The 20,189-nt window shown below is 45.3% G+C and overlaps 1 protein-coding gene across 5 annotated transcripts in view; it reads right to left on the bottom strand.

The window, feature by feature from the left end:
- Positions 1-13,181, bottom strand: part of PEX5L (peroxisomal biogenesis factor 5 like) — a 174,672-nt gene extending 161,491 nt beyond the window's left edge. For all 5 annotated transcript variants that reach the window (XM_081007976.1, XM_081007979.1, XM_081007977.1 and 2 more), the window contains exon 1: positions 12,579-13,181. In XM_081007976.1, coding sequence (XP_080864102.1) covers positions 12,579-12,599 — 21 coding nt within the window. In that variant the 5' untranslated portion in view covers positions 12,600-13,181. The remainder of the gene's footprint in view (positions 1-12,578) is intronic.
- Positions 13,182-20,189: the final 7,008 nt, after the last annotated feature.

Raw genomic sequence — 20,189 nt, 5'->3', positions numbered from 1 at the left:
CCATTAGGTCCAGTCGTGGCCGACTCTGGGGTTGCAGCACTCATCTTGCTTTATTGGCCGAGGGAGCCAGCATACAGCTGTGGCCAGCATGACTAATGGTCATGTGGCCAGCATGACTAATCCGCTTCTGGCGAACCAGAGCAGCACACGGAAATGCCGTTTACCTTCCCGCCAGAGTGGTACCTATTTATCTACTTGCACTTTGATGCGCTTTCAAACTGCTAGGTTGTCAGGAGCAGGGACTGAGCAACGGGAGCTCACCCCATCGCGGGGATTCGAACTGCCGACCTTCTGATTGGCAAGTCCTAGGCTCTGTGGTTTAACCCACAGCGCCACCCGCGTCCCTCATGCACACACTAGGTGCCTCCTAAAACAAAGATAGACTATCTGTGCTCCTCCATAAGTTCTTAGACTCCATCTCCTGTCAGCTCTAACCTGCATGGCAAACAGACAGAGATCATGGGAGTTGAAAACCAACATCTAGAGAGCCACAATATCTAAGACACTTTTCCTGCAAGAGAGGAAGGAGGGATATCTTCTCTAATACAGTGCCTTACCACACATGTATTTTTTTATCATTGTATTCATTTAAATCTGCAATTAACTGAGCACACATTTTAATCAATCGTCTTTTAGTTGATTTATTGTTGCTGCCCGGCTTAGCGTTTACAAGGTGCTCTAGATTGTTTGAAGAACTTCATATGCATTAGCCTAGTAATCCTTACCAACAAACGTGTTGGGTAAGTCGGTATTATTGCATTATAGAGATGGGAGTGATGGGCTGAGATTAAAAGGCTGAGGTGAGATATGAAGAAGGGTCCTCAACCATGCTGCTGCCCAGGACTGACCTGCTGGGAGCCTGAAGGGCCTTCCCTGCTTCTCTCCACCTGGCTTGGAGCAGGGCCTAGCGGGCGCCATAAAAGACTGCTGCTGCTGCTGAGGGCTCCGTTTTTGTTTTTTAAATTACATTTATTTTTTATCTATGTAATTTTAAATTGTGATTGATATTAATGCTGTATTCTTAGTTTTAGATTTTACGATTTACGTGGAAATTGTTTTCCGTTTGGCTGTGTACTTTTTGATGTGTTTTATTTATTGCTTATGACTTTTGTTATGTTGGTAATTACCGTATTTTTTGCTCTATAAGACTCACTTTTTCCCTTCTAAAAAGAGGGGAAATGTGTGTGTGTCTTATGGAGGGAATGCAGGCTGCGCAGCTATCCCAGAAGCCAGAACAGCAAGAGGGATTGCTGCTTTCACTGCGCAGTGATCCCTCTTGCTGTTCTGGCTTCTGAGATTCAGAATATTTTTTTTCTTGTTTTCCTCCTCCAAAAACTAGGTGCGTCTTGTGGTCTGGTGCGTCTTATAGAGCGAAAAATACGGTACCGTATGTAAATCTTGTCATGTTGTAAGCCGCCTTGAGCATTGTTTTAACTATGGAATGGCGGCATAGGAATAAAATGATGATGATGATGATGATGATGATGATGATGATGATCCTGTCTTACAACGGCAATGATAAACCTGTTATGGGTTGAAGCATTTCAGACTGCAGGTGGGAATGAATGCTCCTCCTTATAAATAATAATATATATTTTTTATTTATAACCCGCCCTTCCCGGTTTAAAAACCGGGTTCAGGGCAGCTAACAGCAAATATAAAACATTGATTAAAATGTGACTTTAAAACAGCATAAAACACAACATAAAATGCAGCATCAATAGCAATAAAATTCAAAAATTCAGGGGTCATTTTTTTGGGGGGGGGGAACGACCCAGTCAGTAGCCACTGAATGATCACCAGGGCTAACTGGCCAAGTTGGTCCTACTAGGGCCAGCAATGAGACCAGGGAAGAATTTAAATGTGGGGTCCCAGAAAGGGTTTCTTCATAGAAGAGGAAAGGGAAAAGGGAATAGAGGATCAGGCTAATTCAAATTGAAGGCCAGGCAAAATAGCTCTGTCTTACAGGCCCTGAGGAAGGAGATCAAGTCCTGCAGGGCCCTAGTCTCATGGGACAGAGCATTCCACCAGGTCGGAGCCATCACTGAGAAGGCCCTGGCCCTGGTGGAGGATAGTCTGGCTTCCTTAGGGCCCGGGACCTTTAAGCTATTATTATTCATGGACCTTAGGGTCTTCTGCGGGACATACCAATAAATGTGGGGGTGAGCATCTCTCTCTCTCTCTCTCACACACACACACACACACACACACACACACACACACAATCTATCCATCCCCATTTGGGAAACTAGTACACTGAGAATGGTTCTAGCCTAGCCTTATTTTTGACACACAGTTTTCTATGTGTATGAATCTTTATGCATAGGAATCTCCCTATTCCATGGAAAAACCTTGGATTTTCTCCACTTTCTGCTGAATTGTAGAGCTGGAAGGTTCCACGAGGGTCACCCCCCTGCAATGCAGGAATCTTTGGCCCAACATAGGGCGTGAACCCACAATCCAGAGATTAAGAGTCTCGTCCTCTAACCGACTGAGCTATCTTCTGCCTGAAGTGCTACAACCCTGACAAAGGGTTCGCTCTAGTGAAAACTAGGCCAGCGAAAGAGTGTAAATTTTAAAGACTCTCATCCATCAATGCCGTACATCAGCTTCTACTGCAATCTTTTTCTGAATGCAGCAATGGTACAGTTCAGACTCAAAATAACTGTTCTTCTAAAATGCCACTACAACAGGACGAGGCTGCTTCCTGATCACACACCTATGCCTACCCTGCCCATCGCTAATGAAGGTCAACAAAATAAAGATGGAGGACAGTGACTCCAAAGGCAATAAGAAGCATTGGCCAGAGCATGAATATTTCAGAGCCTGTTTTTTGTTTGGTCATGGAATACATGCCACAAATTGACAAATTACAGTGGTACCTCTGGTTATGTACTTAATTCGTTCCAGAGGTCCATTCTTAACCTGAAACTGTTCTTAACCTGAAGCACCACTTTAGCTAATAGGGCCTCCCGCTGCTGCCACATGATTTCTGTTCTCATCCTGAAGCAAAGTTCTTAACCTGAGGTACTATTTCTGGGTTAGCGGAGTCTGTAACCTGAAGCATATGTAACCTGAAGCGTATGTAATCTGAGGTACCACTGTACTGCAAACTGTGATGCTTAGAATGTCTGGTAACCTTACCTTGGGATCTGCTTAGAAATACTAATCTCAGGCACAGAGGGAGATCCATTGCAGGGAGTTTGGGGGGAGAGACCTCAACGAAATAACATTCTTTAGGACTGTCCCACATATTAGTAGGGTAGCCACTTGTCCTACTTTAGAGAGGATAGTCCCTCACTCTCCCCTCAGTGCCTCTCCAACTCCTTGATCCATCTTTGTCAAGCTGGAAGGTGAGCAGAGGAGGGCAACCAAGATAATGAAGGGTCTGGAAACCAAGCCTGATGAGGAACAGTTGAAGGAGCTGGGTATGCTTAGCCTGGAAAAGAGGAGGCTGAAAAGAGATATGATAGCCATCTTCAAATATCGACAAGGCTGTCACATGGAAGATGGAACAAGCAGGTTTCTTCTGCTCTGGAGGGTAGGACCCAAACCAATATTTTCAAGTTACAAGAAAGGAGATTCTGACTAAACATCAGGAAAAAACATTCTGACAGTAAGAGCTGTTCAACAGTGGAACAGTTTCCCTCAGGACCTTGTGGACTTCTCCTTCCTTGGAGGTTTTTAAGCAGAGGTTGGTGTCTTTTAAAAACTGCGTTATTCAGGCAGAGCTTTGGAAACATGAATCTTTTTCTTATTGATGGTTTTACTGCAGTACTGCGTTTTTAAGTTGTACATCTCCCGGTTCTGTTTTCTATGAGAGCACAGTTTATAAATATTTAAATAAAACAAAACAAATGAAAAATGAATTGCTGAACAGAGCCATAGAGCTCATACAGACAAAGAGAAAATACATAACCCAGCCAGCTTCAAGTCCAGCCACTGATAGACTCCCGACGTGGTCTAGAAATGCAGCTTAACGTGTGGCCATAGCAAACACCTACTCTTTCTACAACTTTGAATTGGTTCTCAGGAGGATCCCTTGGGAAGTAAAGTGCAATAAGTGGTTGTCGAAATGAAGTAATTGTGTGAAGATGGTCTTGGGACCTGAAGCGATTTCAAGCTGTTCCCGCCACCTCCCAGTGCTTCGAAGAGAAAAGAATGGGATGCAGAAAATTTTAGTGGAGTTTGGAATTTATGAATCCCTGCTATTAAGGATTGGCAAAGACACCTTCCAGTCATTACTCGAGATTTCTCAGGGCCGCTTGGTTCTAGAGCTTTGTTTAGGCTTATATTATAGCTTTCAAAGATATGATTTTGCTCTGGGTCTGTGTGATTTTTTAATTTTTATTATCTTTTTTTGCAGCAACTTGTTCTTTAAAAGGTAAAGGGACCCCTGACCATTAGGTCCAGTCGTGGCCGACTCTGGGGTTGCGACGCTCATCTTGCTTTATTGGCCGAGGGAGCCAGCGTACAGCTTCCGGGTCATGTGGCCAGCATGACTAAGCCACTTCTGGCGAACCAGAGCAGCGCACGGAAACGCCGTTTACCTTCCGGCCGGAGTGGTACCTATTTATGTACTTGCACTTTGATGTGCTTTCAAACTTCTAGGTTGGCAGGGGCAGGAACTGAGCAACGGGAGCTCACCCCATCGCGGGGATTCGAACCACCAACCTTCTGATCGGCAAGTCCTAGGCTCTGTGGTTTAACCCACAGCGCCACCTGCATCCCAACTTGTTCTTTATGACACCTTTAAAAATGCACACACACGTAGATACTGCTGCAGGGAAGACTACATTCATTTAACTATGTAGTCGGTTCCATGTCCAAGTCTATTTCTCAAACCATTAGTCAGACAGCTGAGGCCTCTGTCATTTTGGTTGTTGTTTTTCTTTAAAAAGAAGATCAACACAAGTTGGATTTTCTACAGTCCTCTGCCTTAAGAGTACACTTTTCGCTACCAGGAATTTCTTGTCAATTTACTGCTCAGACCATCACCAAGAGTACATCTGCAGCAGTAGAGTCTCAAGTGTGAAGACTAATCATTTGGCTTTAATAGGTAGGAAAGACCCCCCTCTGAGTTCCATCATCCAAAGAGAGAGAGAGAGAGAGATTTGGAGTGGACAGAAGGAACTGGAGCCTTTTCCACAATAATCCTTAGGCTTTGGGGTGAGTTCCAAGAATCCCTTCATATGATTTAGGGTGGCCACTTGTGCATTGCCAAAAGGGTGGGGTGATGCATCACCCAAAAAAGAGGACACAGATCTGCACATAATCAATATGATAGAAATAGAAATATAATCCTGCTCACCATAGTGAGGGGGAAACGTGAAAAGGTGGAAGTCTCTGCTTGCTCAGTCCATGTGATTATTGTTGATGGGCAACTTCAAGGTTCTTATTCTTCTTTCTTTTGTTACATTATCTTTAAACAAGACCAGACAGCTCTTCCAGCAGAGGACTGAAGGAGTCCATGCAGCTCTTCAAATAGAGGACTGTCCCCTGACAGCCCTTGAAACAGAAAACGGTCATCTGTTAAGTAGGGCACATGCCTACCCTAGTCTGATCTCCGGTTGAAATTCTTTCTCAATTGTATCTGTAGTTCATCTGCTCATATTACTTTGGGAACATAGGAAACTGCCTTAGGCCAGGTCAGATAACCAGGCTGTCCATCTTGTTCTCTACTGTACACACCAGGGGCCATCAACTTTGTAAGGCCTGTGGGAGCATTTGGATATTTGAGTGTGACTCTCTCCCCCACCCCCTGGATGTCAAAGGAACAGCTGAAAACAAGACTATGAAGCAGACTTCCCACCAAGGCATGGACTCCTGTTATGAATGCTTTTTGCCTTAGTTCTCTGCACCAAAAGTTTTTATCATGCACATTATATGCAAACAGATATGCACATTGCTTTCCAATGTGTGCTTTTTACATATTCCTTGATATATAATTGTTGTTCGTGGACTGTGAGTGTGAGTCATTTCTTTGCTAGAGGCAACCTATATGTAGCGGGGCTGCAGTCCTAATCAGTATACTCAGTAAGTAAGTGCAATTGAATTCAATAAAAACTCAATACTCCCCATCTCAGATAATGCACCGGGTAGTTTTTCTTTTACCTGCTATTTTATTCTTAGCTAGCAGAGCAGGCGTGCTCTGGTCCATGGGGTCACGAAGAGTCGTACTCAACTAAACGACTAAACAACAACAACAGCAGAGCAGGGACAGAGGCAGTTGGAGTTTTTCTTCCATTTTGCTTTTTAATTGTATGCCACCCATAGATCTCAGGGTGGTCCACAGCTTCCTGGCAAGAATCAGGTGTTTGCTTGCTGTGCAACATTTATAATAAAAGTTTAGAAAGTGATGTTCCTGATGCATGACAGAATCATCAAAAGTTAGGCATGACGCAAGTCCTGTTGCAACCAGCGGACTTAATTTAATCACAAGCACAGCAAAATCCTATTCCCTTCCTTTCATTTGGGCTTGCTGGATTATGCTCCTTATATTTACAGGATCATTGTGGGCTAAATCTGTACTGTTTACTTGGAGACTACAGACTGGGTTTGTACACACTACTGCATATCTCAAGGTGCAGCTTTTCAGCCTACCAAATTGTCTCACTAATTGTCTCTCTAAACTAACAGTGCATTATGGCTGCTTGTGGAAACATACTGAAAAGATTCCAAGATCTTTAAGGAAACAAAAGGATTGCAATAGTGTCAACAGAAGCATCCAGACATCAGGTTTCTGGTTCTTCAAACCATGGTTGGAAGGATTACAAACAAGCTGTGCTCCTTTATTTCCCACTCCCCTCCCCTTCACCTCTCCTCACACACAGCTTGATGAACAACTTCCCGGTTTAATGAAATGATAGCTTGCTTTTAAAGCTGAACTGGCAAACCATGGTTTCAGCAAGTCCTCTGAACTGGGATTGCAAACCAGGGTTAGCTCTACATTTGCGGCATAATGCAAAATGTGGTTTCATTAAACCAGAGAGTAATTTGTTGCAGCCCTGTGCAAGAGAGGAGAAGGGAAGTGGAAGTGGATGAGGGAGCACCAAGCTCATTCATGAACCTTCTAACCATGGCTTGCAAGATCCAAAGAATGACATCTGAATGCAGCCAAGAGCTCTTTTTAAAGAACTCCTACTGAATTGAACAGGCCATCCCTAAGTTAAAAGATCTGATAAATCTGATTTGAGGGTTCAACAAAGGTCTACAGCTCTGATTGTACAGAGGAACCAAAGTACACTGCCCAGAGCTTGGGGCATTCATAAATGCCCTATGAAATGCCCTATGCTTCATGCTCTGAAACACATTGGCTTGGATCTTCAGATAAGGCACTTCATGGAAGGAAACTTTCACATCTCCTCCTCCCCCTGGAATCACCTACACCCCCAGAAGAACCTCCTCAGTGGGTCAAGGGACCCTCCTCAACCGTGTGGGATGAGGGACCTCTTGAACAATTTGGATTGTTTTTGTATGATTTGGGGCAATTCCTCCTTCCACCAGCAGTCCTCATATTGTTTAAGAGGGGCCCCTGGCCCTTCAGAGAGACTTTGCAGGGGGCTCCAGAGAAGAGACAGGGATGAGAGTCTTTCCTTCTCCTAAACTTCCCTAAGTTAACATCTTAGGATCCAAAATATGCTTGGAAGTAAGTCCTGCTGGTTTTGATGACACTCAGTGATGTATTTGGAATCCAAGTCAAGAAGGCTGGAGGTATATTGTGATGGCACCTTGGCAAAGGAGGACTAGAAAGCCATTATTTCAAATGCAGAATCATATTGTGTGAGCTGGCTGATCTCTGGTAAGGCCAGCAGTAATTTCTTGCAATTGTAGCAGCACTTTCTTTAGCCGCCACAATCACAAACATATCTGTGATTGCCTGCTCTGCACAATGTATTTCTCAATGCATGAGCCGTGATTGCCTGGTCCTTGTTCTGCAGAATTACCATGAGGAAATTGGTATACATGATTCTGTGACTGGAATAGGTTGTGGTGCCCAAACTTGTCGCAGTGTATGTCTTTTTACCTTGACATTTGTTCATTTGTTTTAAAGATGTCTATTCCATCCTTCCTTTCTAAATGCCAGAGCGATTCACAAGAACTTTTTCAACCCAAATTGGTGATGTAAGGCTTCAGCAAGGGAGTGGGTGCCTAACTCTTTCCCCTCTTTCTGCTCAGAACTGACAACCTCATGCAAGCTACTTTTCTACGGGGGAGTGGGGTGGTTAGGTGTTTATTTCCCACTGCAAGCAGACAAGCAGATTAGGGAGAAGGAGAGGGCAGCTATTTTGAACCAGAAAATGATCAGAGGGAGGGTGGCCATGCAAGTCCCTTTGCTTAGCCCTTTAAACTCACAGCGTCCAGGGGCTGATTCTGGTTGCAAAATGCTGGTGTGGAGGACTGCCTAGGACAGGTGTAGCCAACAAGCCTGTGTAGGGGTGGGAATGCAGCTGGGTACACTTGCCCCAGGCCTTGGAGAGCTAAGCCAGCCAAGGGCCCCACCAGGGACCTGCCAGACTTATGCTGTCATGCCAAGAAAGCCCCATGCCTCCCAGACGACCAGGGACTTAATCGGCAAAATGGCCATGGGCAAAATGCCAATATGTACTGTAAGGCTTTGATTGTAAAATCTGGACCTGCGTTACTGCAGGTCCCTAATTAACCACAGTTTCTCAGTTTGTCTGAACCAGGAAACTATGACTACCAACTTCAGAACAAGCCTGGATCTTAAACCGACTTCAACCTACGGCGTAAGATCCTAGGTTGTCCCAAAGTTGGCTACCATGGTTTCCTAGTTCAGATGACACAGGGAACTATGGTTAGTTAGAGATTCCTTGGCTAATCGAGGCATGCCACGAAGGGAGGAGTAAAAGGGCTGCATGCCAGGGTAAAAGGCTCTTGTATCTCAGTTTCTTAAGCTGAGATACAATTGCATAAATGCCCATAGTAAACGCCAAAACAGCTTCCCAATCACACTGCAATCAGTTGCTGCAACAACAAAACTTTTAGAGCAACTTCGTAGCCCCACAGAAGTGTTTCACACCTGCCCCAACATGTGGATCACGGAAAATGTAAGAAATCCATGATCAGCATTCCCAACACCTTCAGGAAGCTTAAAAGCAGCCGATGGGGAAAGGGGAGTAAGTTGACGCAGGACTGTGGAAAGAGAGTGTTTGATTCTATCCTTCCGTGCTGCTTTGCCAATCAAAATCCCTCCCACCGATAGCTGCTAATGCATCCACCGGCATAACAAGGGATAGGGATGGGCCACTGTGGTGAAGTATCTGCTTTACATTCAGAAGGTCCCAGGCATCTCCAGCTATGGCTGAGAAAGAGCCCTGCCTGAAATCCTGAAGAGTCTCTGGCCAGCCAGTGTAGACAACACTAAACTAGATGGACCAATAGTTTGATGCACTATTAAAGTTAAAGCAACTTCCTATGTACAGTATAACTATCTATCTATACCCCTCCCATCCCAGTGGGGCTAACAGCTGCTTTCAGGGGAGCAAGCCAACCCAAGCCGATGGCACACCACAGCACCTTTTAAGTTTTGGGGTTTTTTTTTAAATAACGCCAGGAGATCCAGTTACAGATATCCAGCATCACATGCAATTTGACCCTAGAGCATCAGAGCAAACACAAAACAAAACTTGACTGCTCTTGTGGAACTTGTGAGCTGCCTTTCTCTCCAAAACCAGGACACTTTTTTTTAATGAAAGAGCTTAAGAGCTCCAAAAGGCAATGTAAGCCGATTTGATCTGGCTGGCTTCAACATGACCAGAAAGACAGGCTTAGAAAGCGGGCCATTGAACTGTAAGTTAAGCTCAGATGTATCAGGTTTTATACCCAAGGCATTCCAATTTATCTTACCCTGCTTGAAATCTTCTACAACATCTCTGCTCTCCTTCACTCCTTTGCTGAACGGCTTTTGGAGCCAAACATTTAACCCTCAACTCCCAATCCTCCTTTGATTTAGACCCTCTTGTTCTGAAGGTCCACAACTAATTTTTCCTATCAGGAGACATAACTGTGAATTAAGTGAAAAGAGGAACTGGATAAACTTTTCAAATAAAAACTGTAGCTGGCTAACAAAGCTCAGCAAATAATAACAACAGAGGAAGGCTTTACAGATTTGTTACTGTCAACATCACAGGTGGACATGATGGGAAAAGGTGGAAATGATGGAAAAAGAAACCTTCAAGCAAATATCACATTATAGATTAATTTGCTATGCCTATCCCCCCCATACACACTGTGTTAATCACAAAAAGGAGAAATTCTATTTTTAAAAAATGATGTACGTATGTGGGTGGATGGGGAAACTGCTGTGGTTTTTAAAAAACATTTTACATTGGGTCAACCATAAGAAAGGGAAGTACTTAAAGCTGGGACTCTAAGCATATTTGCTCGGAACAAAATTATTCAGAAATATTTTTCATTTTCAAATAAACAAGTCAAGGATCATTGCCTATAAGTCTACATAAATACATAATATATAAAACTAAAGAGGACAAGTGGCCAGCAAACTTTTTCTAATCATTTAATTAGACATTTGTTCGCTGAGCCTATTCTAGATACCAGACAAATGCCTATTGATATTAGGAGTATATTTTATGACTTGAAACAGCTTATCATTACCAACTGTTTATAGCCTGAACAATTTCCAGATCTGCACACCTAGATGCAAATCTCGTAAAGGAAAGCTTTAAGCGAGCTTTTCTTGATTAAACAAATGGGCACGTTACTATTAATTAACGTGACGCCTCCTTTCTGCACTTATATGAAGTGTGCAGTTTCCAGTAGAATTCATACCATGCCAGCACAGAGTTTGTAGATGCACAAATGCTAGACACTGAACCCAATTTTTAAGTCCAGTTAAGTGAAAATACCTTTATTCCTGCTGAAATGAAATTAACATAAATTAGTTTGCGACCTGATCCTGTGCACTGACTTTATTGCAAGTTATTCCATGTAACTCCATGATTTGAACTGCAGCCTTAAAACCACGAACTAACCCTTAACTATCTTGTAGATCAGTCTAAAGAGGTACAGGTTGGTGGGTAACATGATTTCAGTGGTCAGGGCAATGTGCATTTCCCCTCATTTAAGGCATAGAATGAAATCAACATTTATTTGTGCTCTTTAATATTAAACTGTGCATGATTTTCTTGATCCAAGCCTTCCCTAGCTCTTAAATATTGCTGAGCTGCACAGTCTTTATATATATATACTAATTACAGAGCCAATTCAGTGACCATGAAGAGTTCTTACAGCATCTAGTTCTATAAAGCAAGAAGTGCTGAGTCAGGATGCTCATTTAACTTTCATGTGTCACATTACATATGCACTCCTATGGTTGACATTGACGTGGGCAAAAGCCTGATCAACAAGCCCTGAAATCAGCCAGAAGTACCGAAAATAAGGGGAAAGGCAGGGATTTCCCCTCTCTGCTCTCTGTCCTTATCCTTAGTATTCACGCATGTTAAGATATCGATCTGGATACATACTAGAGGTGATTTTAAAAGTGGGTTGTTGCTGATGTTTTCTTTTGGCAGAGGGAGTTGAGCAAGGGAGGGAGGTTAACCAAGAAATTAGATTTGGTTGCATATAAGGAAAAAAGGCTCCAAGCAATGGGCTCAATATTTCAGCACTCCCTCCACAATAAGACCTGTTTTCTTTAAGGGAAAAGGACCACGTGAAGAAGGAAGAGAGGGAGTCAAGGTTAAAGCCACCATCCCTAGCGTACCAAGGGAAAACAGCATCCTCCGCTTTCAGGGCTATATACATGGATCGATAGCAGTCGGAGGCTGCGATTCTATCTAGAGATGCTGGAAGACGTGAGTTTGAAATTCCAACCTTTGCAAAAGCATTGTGCTTCTCTCTCCGTCGCCCCCCCCCCGCCCGCCCCCAAATTCATTCATTCACTCTTTTTGCTGGGCCAGATCAGGCGCCGCCCGTTTAACGTGGAGAGGAGGCGGAAGAGGAAGAGGAGCTCGGCGGTGTGCGTGAGAGAGACAAAACAAGCACACCCCAAACAGCGGCCGGGGAACCAGATGCGCTTCTGAGGGCGCAGAACCTCCGTCCACAAAGGGGCAGAGGGAAAGAGGATGCACAGGGGCCGGAGTTTGCGCGCGAGGTTTTGCAAAGCCAAGCCCACCACCACACAAAAAAAGTAAAGAGGGAGAGCGCCTCTTATTGTTTGCCCTTCAGCTGACATACATGCAAGGATGCCTTGAAAGCAGGCGCTGGAAAGGAGAGGTAGTGGGGGGCGTTGTCGGATTTCCACTAGCTGTTTTCCTAGACGGTTTTGTCTTCCCGGGAAGGGCTGACCTGGTGCGTAAAGGTCACCGGTCCAACCGGCGTCCAGGGCAAGACCCCGAAGTTAGTTGCAAAGTTCACCTGCTGCAACCTCTAGCCACCGGCCTCCTTTTCCTGAAGTGAGGCAAGAGCCCGGTCCACCTGTTGCGCGAGGCGCAGGCGATGCGTCCCCCTGCCCACCCCAAACCACCCCAGAGAAACTTAACCGAAGCCTGGATTTCCACCTTTTGCAAAGCTCGCTTCTTGCTGCCTCCTCTTACCTGCATGTGTCCCTGGTACATTCTGCTTTGCCTGCTTCAAGATCCACCCCCCGAGGCCGACAGGTTGTGGGACTGGGGGAGGAGGGGGTCGTCTTCCCCGACTAGGCAACTGCAAGCAGGTACAAGGTGAGAGCGGAGCTCTGGAGGAAGCGGGAGTCTCGGGCGCCTGCAAGGGCTGAGTTAGGTGCCCTGCAAGCTCGCCGCGTCTGTTGCTCGCCGGTGACCTCCGCCGCCTCCTCCTTCCCCTTCAAGGCGGCTTGCCGGGGGTTTCTCGCGCGCAGAGTGTGCCAACGGGCAAAGGGAGCTGTCCTTCTCCCCCGGGGTGCTGGAAGAGGAAGCAGGCAGCTAGGCAAAGAGGGGAGGGGAGGCAGGAGGGCTCTGTTGCTGCTGCTGCTGCTGTGACTGTTCTTATTTTTGCAAGGCAAAACCCGGGGAGGACTGCAAGCAAACTCTGGCCGCCTCCGCTGCCTTTATAACTCTGCTGGTCTCTTTTTTCAGGCGAACTCTTTTGGGCTTCCTGCTTGGCTCCTTCATTTCGCTTCCTCTCCAAAAGCGACCCCTCCTCCTCCTCCCTCCTCTTGCTGCTGCTGCTGCTGGACGGAGAAGGAGCCTCCCCCTCCTCCCTCTCCCTCCTTCCCTCCCTCCTTCCTTCCTTCCCTCCCTCCCTCTGCAAAGAGCGGAGCGCGCGCCATCCGGGGATCGTTCGAAATACCAGCGCGCGCTCGGCCACTGCCTGACTGCATAGCCTGCAAGGTGCAGCGGGCATTGCCGTTAGGCAAGCCTTGTTTCCCTCTCTGTCTCTCCCTCTGTTGTTTGTTCCAGCCCGCAGGATCCCTCTTCCGGGCTTAAGTCAAGCTGACTGAGTCTGGCTGCTTCCACTGCTCTTTATATATAATATTACTAAGAATAAACCTGTTTCTACGGGAGTGCAAAAGTGACATTGGGAGCCCACGCGCTCCTAGCTCTTCGGCTCTGGGTGCTTGCAGAGGGCACGCCGGACGCCCCAAACGCCTCTTGTATGGAGTAGCCAATGCAGATCCGTAGGCCTTCTTTTGTTGACAAACGCAGGACTGACCTAATCTGAGCTTGTGCAGAGTTCCTGGCCTTCCCCGAGAAATCTTGAAAGAACTTTAAGGCAAAGTGTTCTTGAGCACGTGCAAAATAGCTTTCCTAGGTGAAAGGGAGGGTTTTCCAGTTTGCACCTTTCAAGAGGCTATAATTCTGGTCGGGCCAGGAAAATTCTTCTGAGGGCATTGCTGCAACCAAAGAAGTTAAGGACATGACCAAACAGCTCTAATTAAGGGCATCATTTGCGATGTTGGTCCTTGCACTATACTGTATATATGACTGACCAGAATCAATGCTTGAGCTGTGTGCAAACCCCAACAGCTGGCTTTTCCTGAAACTCCTCTGTGCTTCCTCCATACATAGTCACCCCAACACTGTTGGGTTGAGCCAAGTGTTGTAATCGGGCAGGAAACCATTATCACAATTCAAACCTAAACAGACAGAATCAAATTTATGGATAGTTATCATTCAGCAGCACTAGGGCGGAGTTTCCTTTTACAAACTTCTTGGAGAAGGGTGACGTTGAGGTCAGCAGTAGAAAGTCCCAGGGGAGTTTGTGTTGCTTTTGTGGTTTTGGAATGTTGCCATTTCTGATGTCAAATCAGCGCCTGATTCTGTACTGCTTTTTATGTTTGGGGTTTTTTTTAAAAAAATAATAATGATGCTGTACACTGTTTTGATATATTGTGAGAGGGCAGTATGAAAATAATTAAATAAATAGATAAAAACAAATATTCCTTTGCAAGGAGAGTGACCTGTGGCCTGCAAAAACCTGTAGAAAGCAGAAGGGTATATAGTATGTTTCACACTGGAACACGTGTAGATGAACAAGTCCTTGATGCTGTGGATGAAGGTACTAGGGATGATGGGAATTGTAGTTCATAAATAGCTGGAGGCACAAGTTTGGGAAACACTGAGCTAATGCAAGAGGCTGGCATTGCCCTCAAGCTTTCAATCATAAAGGCTAGAAACTTGCTTTAAAAAAAAATAATTGAAACTGATTCTCACAAAGCTGGGATCTGTGACAAATTTCCCTTTCTTCGCTTCTCTCTCCCTCCCCCCCCCCACCTTCTGCCGCCACAACTTTCTGTGAAATGGCATACAGAGCTCTGAGCTTAGATATCACCAAAGCCTTTCAAAAGAAGTGTCACTCTACATAGCATGTGGAGTCTGCCGTCTTTTAATTGCAGTTTCTGAAATGTTTGTATTAACTAAACTTCCAATTTTTTTTTAAAAAAGGTGTGTTGCAAACTGGCAAGTGTAGCATTGGGATGGATGGGGAGGTGGAGAACATGAGTCAGCGTTCGGCAGCTGGCCATTTTAGATTCCTATACCCAAATTAGATTCGCATATGCAAAGAAAAATGAGCAATCTCTGGTCTGGTTTCTCTGTGAAAGAAATAAATGCATGAACATTCAATAGCACTGCAGAGTTGCTAGCTCAGCAGCCACTGGACCTACCAAAGAAGTCATCAAACTGGATTGCCTTAGTAAACAAATAATTCTCAGTAAACCAGTTACTAAGAATGGTGGATGTACCCACTTCTGCGCATACACACACACACACAGAGAGAGAGAGAGAGAGAGAGAGAGAGAGAGAGAAGGCAGTGGGGAATACAATGCTGGAATTGTTGGTATGTGTACCTCACCCATATGGTCTGCACAAGCTACATAATAAGGTGGCAAAATCCTAAGAAAGGACAGTGGACTGCACTACCTCATGTAAATTATCCCTCATGTAAGCAAAATAATGGAAACTCCTCACAAGGAGAAGACCAGCAAATTGGAAAGACAGGTCCTAGCCCAGTCTACCCCGATGTTTTAGCTTTCTGCTTGTGGTGAGTTCTGAGGATTGTGTCTGTTTGACTTGGTTTTAAATAAGGGAACAATGCAAAAAAATTGATACCCCTTTGTACTTTGCAGTAGCACATTCCATGATGCTACCTCAGGCTTGTACCATCTCATTCCCAAGGCGCAACATTATGCTGACTGAGGTAGAATGCTAGAATATACCACTTCAGTTGTGTGGGCTGGGTGTGTTTCTATTACTTTAAAAAACATCCCACCCTACCTGGAGTAAACTAACATATCAGGGAAACAATTCCTACTCAGGTGTTCTGTACCCACGGGAACTAAACATGTAGTGCAGAAATATGGGACGATGTACCTACCCCCGATGATGTGGGTGTTGGTCACAGTCCCCAGCTATCACATAAGTGACTCAATCTGAAGGGTTGTCTAACACAGCAATCCTGATTGGTCAGAATGAGGAACATAGGAAGAGCCAATCCAGTCCAGCATTCCATTCTCACCTTGACCAACTAGATGCCTCTGGGGAGCCCATAAGCCAGTGGTTCCCAACCTTTTTGGAGCCATGCCCCACCTAAGCATCTCTAAAATCCTGAGGCCCGCCCCCCCCCATGACATATAATTCTTATTATTCAAAAAGTGAACTCCTATTCACATGGAGGAAGCCTTAAAGGCCATTAACTGTTAATAGCTCATTCTCAAATTGCCCCCCTTAAAAATCAAATTGCCCCCCTGTGGGGCATGTGCCCCACGTTGGGAACCATGGCCATGCTACCTCCAGCAGTGGAGGTAAACCACTAGACAACATAACTAAAGTGGTACCTCAGGTTAAGAACTTAATTCGTTCCAGAGGTCTGTTCTTAACCTGAAACTGTTCTTAACCTGAGGTACCACTTTAGCTAATGGGGCCTCCTGCTGCCGCTGCACCACCGCCGCACGATTTCTGTTCTCATCCTGAGGTAAAGTTCTTAACCCGAGGTACTATTTCTGGGTTAGCAGAGTCTGTAACCTGAAGCGTCTGTAACCCGAGGTACCACTGTAGTGGTCACAGATAGCCTTATCCTACATGAATTCCTCTACTTTTCTAAAGCTATTCCAGGTTTTAATCATGTAATATGTGAGGAAGTTATTCTTCTGTCTGTCCTCAGTCTTCCTGTGGGAATGTTGAAGGTGGCAGGAGAGGATATATTATTTATTAATATTCTTCCTAACTTGCACCAGCAGGTTCCTTTACTTAGCAGAGTGCATTCCCACTTTACACGGCAGAAAACTGGTTGCAAATTCATGTGAGTTTCTTAAGACAATAAGCAATTCAATTTGGTTTGTCCAGATTGAAATGTGTTCTAATATTTTCCTGGTAAGACCCCTTGAATCCCTCCCAAAAGAATAAAGACACCACAGTCTTATTCATAAGCAATAAAAAGAAAGTTTACTCACGATCAGGCAGAGCACAGTGTGATCCCTGAAGGCAGGCTTTCGGCTTAAAGTTACAAACATATGCAAACAGGTTTACCCCATAAGGGAGATGACCTGGGGGACTGCTTGGCTGGCAGCCAGCGGTTCAGTCCAGGAAGTTCGCAGGACGAAAGGAAGATGGAAGAAGAGAGAGAGTGGCGGCATGCCTTGGCCTTTTACCAGGTCTGGAAAGGTCACACCCACCCCCTAGTCACATGCAAGGAAAGATGCTCCAGCCAGGTGTAACAGGAAGTTCGACTGGCTGGACCAACATCACCCTGCATGTCCACTCTAGGAAAACAAGGAATGTTGTATTTGACTGCTCCCTGTGGATTACATTCCAAACTTCCAACATTCAGGTTCACTGGATGACGCTGAGTTCTAGAGAGAGGGAGAAAAGCATTTCTCTATTTATATCCGCTTCACCTTGCACAATTTTATAAAGCTGTATCATACCCCCTCTTGGGACGCAGGTGGCGCTGTGGGTAAAAGCCTCAGCGCCTAGGACTTGCCGATCAAAAGATCGGCGGTTCGAATCCCCGCGGCGGGGTGCGCTCCGGTCGCTCGGTCCCTGCGCCTGCCAACCTAGCAGTTCAAAAGCACCCCAGGGTGCAAGTAGATAAATAGGGACCACTTACTAGCGGGAAGGTAAACGGCATTCCGTGTGCTGCGCTGGCTCGCCAGATGCAGCTTGTCACGCTGGCCATGTGACCCGGAAGTGTCTGCGGACAGCGCTGGCTCCCGGCCTCTAGAGTGAGATGAGCGCACAACCCTAGAGTCTGTCAAGACTGGCCCGTACGGGCAGGGGTACCTTTACCTTTACCTTTACCCCCTCTTACTCTGTCCCAGTGGAGGAAAACCCATGCATGCTGATACAGCTTTTTTCAGATGGAGGCGGTTGTGCATTAGTTGGGGACATCTTCAGCATATGTGGTGGCATCAAGGCAGGGTCAGGCCTTCTCATTGGCACCTTCATGCATTCAGAAACAAACACCTTAGCAAGGCTCTTGATTCACTTCAATCTTTCCTGATTCAATCTTTCTTTCAATCATTCCTGTTGTTGGGGGAAGCAATAACCTGGAAAAATGAGGAAAAGGACCTTTTAATACCTTTTTAAAAAACCTTGAGATTTTAGCTGGGAACAGAATAAGGTGTTGCTTGACATGTAACCCTTAAACAGGAATCTGTTGAATTTAATATTTCATTATAACAGCAGTGGCTACACACCTGTATGCTCCTGTTTTTGAGGTTTATTTCCTAATCCTTGTCATGTGTCCTTGGAAACAGGTCCAATGGATTTTAGTGGGGCTTCTTTCCAAGTAACCATGCTTATGGTAACAGCATTAGAATTTTAACACATAAAGAGCACATCTTCCCCAAAGAAGCCTACAGTTTACCCCTTGAAGAACTACAATTCCCATCACTCTTAACAAACCACAGTTCCCAGGATTCTTTGGGGGAAGACATGAGCTTTAAAAGTACAGTCATACCTTGAGTTGAATGTGCTTCGGGTTGAGCACGTTCGAGTTGCAACCCAAAAGTAACGGAGCGTGTTATTTCCAGATTTCGACGCTCGCGAATGCGCAGACGCTCAAAATTACGTCATGCGCATGCGCGGAAGTGGCGAAACGCGACCCGCACATGCACAGACGCACTGTCGCGTCTTGCGTTCCGTTCGGGATGCGAACAGGGCTCCGGAACAGATCCCGTTCGCATCCTGAGGTACCACTGTATGGCCAGAGCCATCTTTCCTATTGGGCTTACTGGTACGTTGCGCCCGGGCGCTGGCCTCTCAGGGGTGCCCCAGCAAGTGGGGGAGCTGTGCAGCTTTGCCGGCGGCCTCCCCTTTCCCTGCACGCCCGCCAGCTGTGCCCCATCAACCATATGGCTGGCAGGTGTGCAGCTTGCCTCCCAATCCTCCGTGTATGGCATGAGTATGGCATGGATGTTACTTACCTTCGGCTTTCTATAGAATTTCCACTGCCTGCAATGTTGTTGCTTTTTCTCAATAGTCATGCGCACATATATCTCTCCACTGACAGAAACATTCTGTGCATCTGTTGGAGAGCGCTTTAGCCCATGAAAGTTTAGGCCATGATAAATCTATTGGGCTACGATCCTAACTACACATACTAGAGAGAAAGGATCCCTGAGTCCATTCAGTGAACTAATAAACAAGCTTAGGATTGCATTATAAGTCTTTAAACTCTCCATAGGCTCTTTGTTGTCTGAAATTTTTAAGAGTTGTTCCCAAGGGCAGAACTAGATGTGATGCCAAAAGAGGACTTGTTGCCAGAATTTATATAGAAATTCAATTAATTAACTGACTTTGTATAACAAAAACCTCATAATGGGAATTCTCTAGGAGGCCCACAAAACAAAAAAACCAACCTGTATTTTTTTTAAAATTGGAATTTTTGATTTACATTGTTGTAATTTTGCTTGACCAGATTGTGACAGATTTGTTGTGTTGTTTATTAGCCCTGTATATACGAATATGTATTTTCTGTGTATTTCAGTATTTTGTTTTTTCTCAGTTTTATTACTTTGCTCCCCACTCTGGTATTGAAAACATTCAATAAAGAGCGTGCTATAAATCCTGTAAACAAGCAAACAAACATGCAGTAAAATGTAGGGTATTCCGTTAAAGGAATCCGGCGGTCGTGGATCCTGTCCGATGCCCTGTCTAGGGCTAGGGCCATGGCACGACCCCCGGTGACATCAGGGGAAGCTTCCAGTTGTATTTGCATCAACAAGCTCCTCCGTTTGTTAACCTTCAAAAGACTCCCCGCTGCACAGGTGGGGTCATGTATACATTGTTTTATCCAATGCCTAAGCCAATACCACTCACATGCTGTAACCAATAAAAATTGTGGCCTTTTTCAGCCCATTAACCTGAAATTCTTGCGTCCTTGTCTCTTATTTACCACCACGAGGGTTCGGTTCCTCGACTCACAAATCAAACTACAGGCAGCACAGGGAAGGAGAGCCAGAGAGTGTACACTTGACTTTGTGCTACAACCAGGTACAAAGGCTCCTGCCTTGCTCCTGTCCAGGTGTGCCACAAACTCTCACTTCCTGTGCTACCTGTGGCACCCATACATCACTTCCTTCACATTTCTCTCCTTTGGAACATGTAGGAAATTAGAAGAAGAAGAAGACGAGTTTGGATTTGATATCCCGCTTTATCACTACCCAAAGTAGTCTCAGAGCGGCTAACATTCTCCTTTCCCTTCCTCCCCCACAACAAACACTCTGTGAGGTGAGTGGGGCTGAGAGA

The sequence above is a fragment of the Podarcis pityusensis genome (assembly GCF_964106645.2).
Source record: "Podarcis pityusensis genome assembly, chromosome: 5".
NCBI classification, from domain to species: domain Eukaryota; kingdom Metazoa; phylum Chordata; class Lepidosauria; order Squamata; family Lacertidae; genus Podarcis; species Podarcis pityusensis.
The sequence above is the reverse complement of the archived record's forward strand: the minus strand, read 5'-3'. Positions and strand labels throughout refer to the sequence as shown.